The sequence below is a fragment of the Theobroma umbraticum genome, unplaced genomic scaffold (assembly GCF_002168275.2).
Source record: "Theobroma umbraticum cultivar Fairchild unplaced genomic scaffold, ASM216827v3 scaffold_30.0, whole genome shotgun sequence".
NCBI lineage: Eukaryota > Viridiplantae > Streptophyta > Magnoliopsida > Malvales > Malvaceae > Theobroma > Theobroma umbraticum.
This window is the reverse complement of record NW_018397254.1, coordinates 3898893-3906090: the sequence shown is the minus strand read 5'-3', so window position 1 is coordinate 3906090 and position 7198 is coordinate 3898893. Positions and strand designations below refer to the sequence as shown.

Genomic DNA, 7198 nt, shown 5'->3' with positions numbered 1-7198 from the left:
AGACAAATATACAAACTGATTTACTCAAGGATCCATATGTTCGTATGGAAAGCTTAATGACTGATATAAATGATCCTATCCAAATAAATCGATATCATAGGTGATTTTGAATGACTTTGATTTTTACTGTCGGTTTAATGGTTTTCGTAGGTGATTGAACTTCACAAGGCGAACTATTTTGCTTTTCTAAATATGCTGTCTTTTCGACCTTCTCATACTTCAGAAAACAAAATTATTAAGACATTGACAAGACAGATAAAAATCATTACACTTCATTATCTTCACTTTAATGTCCTGGATAAGTGGAGTTGAAAATCAAGGTATGCAGAAAAACAACTTGATTTTAGATGACTATGATTTTTGCAACTTCGCAAAATCCAGTTCATTAGGAAATTTTGCACCAATTTGCAAGCCTTAATTAGTGCACTTGTTTTGCAACAAGATATGATGCATCTTTACTAGTTGTTAGTGTAGTGCTATGGTGCTACTTTTCCATTTTTTGCTCAGTCTATGGTGCTACTTGCTACACGTGTCTGTAAAGAAACCTGTTTCACTGATAGCGATAGCAAAAAATCTATTGGTTTCCTCTCTCAAGAATTTATTAATTTCCTTTCTTCAATTCAAAATCTGAGTCTACATGCTTCTCTGTCTATCTCTTTCTGGGTATTGTTACACAAGTCTTCGGTAGATAAAGTCTTTTAAAGAGCAAAAAGAATAGAATATAAACGGATGGAAGCAAAATAGATTAAGGAAAAACATCAATTTAAAAAATCTAGCCTTAAGTATCTATGTAGAGCAAGAGGTTTGCTCTTTGGGTCAGAATGTTGTTCTAAACTTATTGAAGACGCGCAACACACAGATGGTGCCTCTTCATCCCAGTGATGGGGTGGCATTGCAAAGCAACCGTGCAAAGCTGCTATTTGGTTTTCTCATCTAATACACTTCACACTTTGCAAAGATTAGCCTGCAAAATTTCAACTAACAGAAAATGGCGCAACACAACAATCATTTATCTACAAGTCAAAAGAGCCTCAGTGGGATTTGATATTGAACTTCCCACGAACAGGACATTATCATGGATAGCAGTAAGCCACAGGCAACATGCATTTGAATATGAAAAGAAAATCACATATGATACATTCTGCATTGCCTTGGGAGATATCTTTCTTTTATTTTTGGCCTGGAGAATCGATGTCAGTTGGAATTTTTGGGAAAATTACTTTATGTTCTGTGGTAACATAGAAGACTCTATATAAAAAATTTCATTATTCAAAAATCACATGCATTCTGCATGTCTTTGCTCTTTATTAATGGTTATTTGCCAAACCAAATGAAAAATGCATCCTTTTTCCTGTTTTAGTCAAAACAATCATTTTCCTATATTCTTGCAATAGACCATGAAAACCCTGATCTGGTAAATGTTAAATTTGTATATGAGTTTGAGCTTTGCTTCTTCAATAGGAAAACCATTTTATAGAAATTATGAAGAAAGTTTGTTGTTGCATTTGAACAGATTCTCTACCTTCTTTTCAATCCAGCTGTCACAGCTCATAACCTGTCAACATATTGTATATCATTGTACATCACATATGAGAAATCTGTTTGGAATATTTGAACCATGATGAGCAAAATAAATATATAGATATTTGAGCATCATGTTTGTTGATGTTTTGTTTTCTCAAGGCAAGGAAATTCAACTCAAATAAGAACATATATAATAACAACTTGTTAAAGGCGCATTCAGTTGAGAATCAAGATAATACAGTCTTGGAAAGTGTTAAGGCCGAGATATCAAGCTTCCAAAAATCAAAGTGAAGAATAAAGTGAACATGGAGTTATCACAGTTCTTCCCACATGAAGGCTAAATTATTTCTGACAGAATGCCAATGGATTTATATATTCAAGGCAAAGAAGTACTAGTTGATCAGTGAAGGAGAGTAGAAGTAAAGAACCAAAGACTGAAATTGGTGGCAATGCCACCTAAGCTTAGCTGAGGTTCAAGTCCTCTCTTAGTTTATGAAAAATAAAAATATAAAACTATAAACATCAAATAACTTATATATGCTGAATAGAACATTTATTTCTAACTCTTTTCCACTTGCGTGTTTAATTTTGATGCATAAGTTGACTACCATAGTCAATACTCAGTGGAGCTGTTGGCTAACTGGAGTTTATGCCGCAATAGATAATACCTCCAATCCCTTTCCTTAATTACACCAATCACATTTTAGACTTGAAGACAAAATCCTAACCTTTCTCAATGAAAGCAATAAGACCAAAGTCCAAACCGAGCTGTTATTAGCAACTCTTTATATTAAATCTTGTGTTTAAAGCAATAGTGAGAATATTGTTGTAGAAATAAAGTGTTAACAGCTATTATATTAGCAAGAGAGATAATCAAAAGGAGGGTATTGGAAGGGAATTTTCATGACCAAGAAAAAGCCATTAGAAAGGAGAATTTGTGACATATTAATTAATAACACTAATGATAACTTTAGGGAAAAAGAAGTTTTTAATGAAAGAGAAAGATAATGAACTTTTTCTTCCACAAAAGTAGATAATGTATATCATAATATTCCTCATTTGGTAAAGCCTGATTTGAAGCATCCCACCATAGAGTTGAGGGAAAATGGGGGAAAGGAGTGGTGAAGGGACTGGGCCGGTGGTGCTGGTGGTGGAGGTGATGGTGCTTTTTATATGTGGGGCCACAATACTTTCACTCCCATGGTTATCTGTCAAGAGCCATGTGGAAGTTCTGGAACCAGATCTTCGGTACTCTCCATGGAATTGTTGGCCTGCAAGGGTGTTGGCCTTTCAAAGGTAAAACACACACGATAATCTTGTTTACTTAATCCAAAGATTTTGTACAAATGATTCCAAAATTCTCTACCATGCTTAAAAAAATTGAGCTGTATTTAAAGAAGTTAAGTTTATATTTGATTGGCTATCTAAGCATAGGTTTGGGATTAAACTAGTTTCTTAATCAGAAAGAATATGTTATGCTTCACAAAGGTACATGTAATTGTGTATCTGATAGGCTTGTTTACTGACAGACTTTGGAGTTGAAGTAGATTGAAGGGAATAAGTCTTTCAACATTTTATATATTTAGTGGAGATAAAGTTAAATTGCTAATTAAGTTTTCTTGATAATTTACAGGACATGCCACATTACATCAAACAAGAACTGGATCCCTATGGAATTTGACCACACGATTTAATTATGTTTGTAGGGTCAATCTCTAAATTAGATCTAATACTAGTATTGCTATGTTTTAAAGTTTTTATCGACTTGAAAGTTCAAAGCAGGTTGAAACTGGAAGTCAACTGCAAACAGTATACCATAGTGCTAGCAGTTTAACTGAATTTAGATTAAGAGCTTCTACCTAATGCATCATTAATCACGGTTACATTCCTTTCCAATGATCCTGAATTAATTAGCTAAGTTTTGCATCTTTTAGCTACCCCAAACCCTATGCTCAGAACCCAAAGGCCATAAGGTCATTAAAACATTCTTGCCAATGTTGAGTAGTAAATTTAAGCTCAATAGAAGGGTTTGAATGGATTACCATGGATTTTCTCTGTTCCTGTCTGAACACGTTCATGAGATGCAGGGTGCTCCCGAGATCAAAGCCCTCCACCAATGTGGGCTCCACTGCCGAGACCCGTGTTGACCCATGTGAGGGAGAGCCAGGATCTTGGAGTTCTCATCACTGAGAGTGCTACGAGACAAACAAAGATCGAAGCTTGAACTTCATTTTTCTCCCCTATATTATCAAGAAAATGTGTATGATAGATTTCTGTCAACAAGAATATTAGACCCTTGGTGCAAAGATATTAAAGCCTGCCTTTGTAAAGCAGGGATCCTGTCCCTGTTTCCATTGATATTCAATGAAACTTAAACGTTAAAAAAAAAAAAGAAATATTAGAACCTTTGCTTCATTACAGATACGGAGGAAAGTCTCAACATTATTAAGAACTCTACTGGATCAATTTCTCACCCTATGCGGGAAACAGGGAGTTGAGCACTAACAAGCTGCTCAAGTTTCAGACACAACTTTTAGTCATGAACAGTATTCTTTCAAAAACAGTTAGCCAACCAACTTCCAATCAACAGAAGCATAGTTTTCACTAATTGTTTACTGTACATTCACAAACTGTAGCAGTCTCACAAGTGAATTCAATTTTGGCAGACAAGGTTAGACAAAACCGGCCATTTCACAAGCAAATATGTTCCAGAAGTTGGGTTATCAAATTTGTGTGCATAAATACATAAGGATAAATGCAATCCATTTAATTTAATGTTTACAGGCGACGAAATTCGTACTCTAATTCACTGTAAGTGGATCAATTGTTATTCAGACCATCTCGTCAAAGTCCACCGGCTCATACATCATGCTGTATGTGACTACAGTGGATTCCTATTTACATCTTTATACAGCAAATAACGTGACCGAGTTTTGCCAAGTGCAGCGTACCTGAAATGGCACCAAAATGTATCAGTCTGCAAACCCAGAATCAATCTGCAGAAATTAAAGGAAGAGAACATTCTGACATCCTAGCAAGAAAAATTGAGAGGTTATATATTCCTCACCATTGCGGCACAAATGGTGCCATCCAAATTGCATCGCCTGCTTGGACTGGATACCTATTAACAATAGAAAAAGGAGTAAGGGTATAAAAATGTGTTTTGTGGCAGATGCTTGTGGGAAAATATGGTGAGAACACTAGGCATATTGCCTTGGAAAAGCATTAGTATGTTTCTTAGATGTCTTATTACTTACTAAAGCATGTGCCTGTAGGCAAGCACATGCTTTGAAAGAACTGACAAGACATCAAAAAGAACACAAGTAACGTAGAACAAGTAGGGAGATGTAAAGATTACAAACAAATCCATAAATACTAATACAATCTCCTAGATAACTCAATCCCTCAACTAGCATAACTGCATCCTCCATCAACACTCCAGCATACAAAATTGTTGGCAAAGAAATATAAAACTAAAAAAGGAGAAAATTTTTCACATCTTCTCCATGTAGAGCTGTAGATACTCCAAAAGGTTGTCAAAAGCTATTTGGAAAATTCAAGTTTCCATTAAAGCTATGCATAGCTGGTATGTAAAGTGTGATGATAGTCAAAATTATCAGGATCCTTCCTAGAAAATCTTGGCACAATGGCTCATGGAGAACTAAGACAATAGCTAGACAATTTTGCAGTACACTTTACCAAGGTTTCAATACTCAGTTATGACTCTTACCAGCTATCACCCAACCGATAAATGCCTTGTCCTTCTAAAAGCAACAAACCATGTTGGTTATAATGGACCTCCTGCAAAAAGAAATAATTGGAAAACTCATCTCAACAGATGCTCATATTAATGAGGCACTGGGTTAGTCATGGTAATTGAAGTATAGAACAAATCATAAGTGGACCATAATATTGACTGACCACATGTATTTAAGCCTCAAATTGTATCATTAAGAACGATTATTGGAATTTAGCCTAACTTAAGAGTCTATACATAAGACGTATTGGTTAAATTATTTTCACTTTTTCCTTCTATTTTTTAGAAGTAATATATTTCCGCACTGTCCCTTTGATTACTATCAGTCAATGATGACACATATAAGCAAGTTAGATTTAATACCTAACTATTGTCAAATACTAACATAATAGTATATCAGCCAGAAACAAAAAGCTCACCTTCACATTAAGGAATTCTCCAGGCTGAAAATCCATAATCTGCAGTTAAGGGTACAAAGTCCAAACATCAGCCATACAGACAAAAGTTACAAGAGTATCATCTTCATTTCAGCCAAAGAAAGTTTACTTAGACATATCATACTTAAGTAAACAAAAGGAACTAAATTTAAGGTTTACATTTATTAAGTATGGAAATTATAACAAAATGGGATTTCTAACAAGTTGGAAACAACCTTCAAGTGGTGCATCACAGCAATAATTTGAATAATAAAAGTACTCAAACGCCAGTCCCCTACTCCCTCTAGTGAGCCACTGCCAATTAAACCTAACGTATAATTCACAACCATCACTCATGCAGTAAACTGCATCACCTTATCCTTTAAGTTTATTACCATGAAGATCAATTGTCGGATTTAGCAAACATGAAATTGTTTTATCCCAATTTATCATCCAAAGGTCCCCAACAAAATTGACCAAACTTAAATGCAGCACATCTGCTTCAGTATCAACCCAAAAAATTTGGATTTTGATTTACAGCAGATGATGCAAATTACATTAAATTGGTATTTGCAGATAATATAGACAATAATCATAGACTAAATAAGGACAAAGAGTAAACTTGGGGACAGTGATTGTTGCTTACATGGATATTAAAGTCATAAGGAACTGATGCTGGAAGAAGCTTCCTAAGTTCAAACACCTGTTCACATCACATTAGAGGAAACATCAACACAGTCAAGTAGTAATATTATAAACAAATCCAGAGATCACCATGTATATTAGTTCAGCATGGGGATCCTTTTCACTTTTCTATGGAAAAACAAATTCTTGATAAACATTTTTAAGATCAAAACAATGCAATGCAATTCGAACACTTTTCTTAAAGGAGAAATAGTTTTGTCTCCAGTCTCCATATATCAAAATTGGGAACCTAGAATTTACTACTGACAGCAGAAGAGCAAAGAAGAAGAGGGAGATCAAGAGTACCTCACCGGGAGTTTCAAGAAGTGGCTGCTTATCTGTCGAACCAACTATATGCCCAGTAATATGATTGTCCAAAAAGGCATATCTACAGGAGGGTGAGTAACACAAAAGAAGATAATTATGGATCTTAATAATATACAACATAGAACTATTACATCATCCTAACAGGATTATTTCTAAACCCAATTACCTTGGTCTTCACAATAAAATAATAAGAGAACTTTAACAAATAAGCAACTTAAGAAGTGAACACAATAGCATAAAAAGCTCTGCAGGTAACTCATCAAGCACTCCATGAAAATTAAACAATATTGTAACGATAAAAACCAAACCAAACTAGGAAGGTAACTAGTTAAGATGGTCACCAGTTGGTGTGTAATAACGTACCTTCGTTCAAATACTGCAAGAGTAGCGGATTCATCACACTTCAGAGAATGTTCAAAATTAGGAGGTAGATAAGCATATGAATCCACCTGCATGAGTAAAAGAATGTATAAAAAATTTTGAATTAAAA

The 7198-nt window shown here is 34.8% G+C and overlaps 1 protein-coding gene across 1 annotated transcript; it reads right to left on the bottom strand.

Annotated features, from left to right (window-relative positions):
• Positions 1–4101: 4101 nt before the first annotated feature.
• UGLYAH (ureidoglycine aminohydrolase) lies at positions 4102–7198 on the bottom strand. Its single transcript, XM_021431454.2, has 7 exons — positions 7072–7198; positions 6688–6769; positions 6344–6400; positions 5701–5739; positions 5255–5325; positions 4592–4645; positions 4102–4475 (listed from the first exon to the last, which is right to left on the bottom strand). The coding sequence occupies exons 1-7, from the start codon at positions 7161–7163 to the stop codon at positions 4406–4408; spliced, it is 465 nt and encodes a 154-aa protein (XP_021287129.1). The 5' UTR covers positions 7164–7198; the 3' UTR covers positions 4102–4405.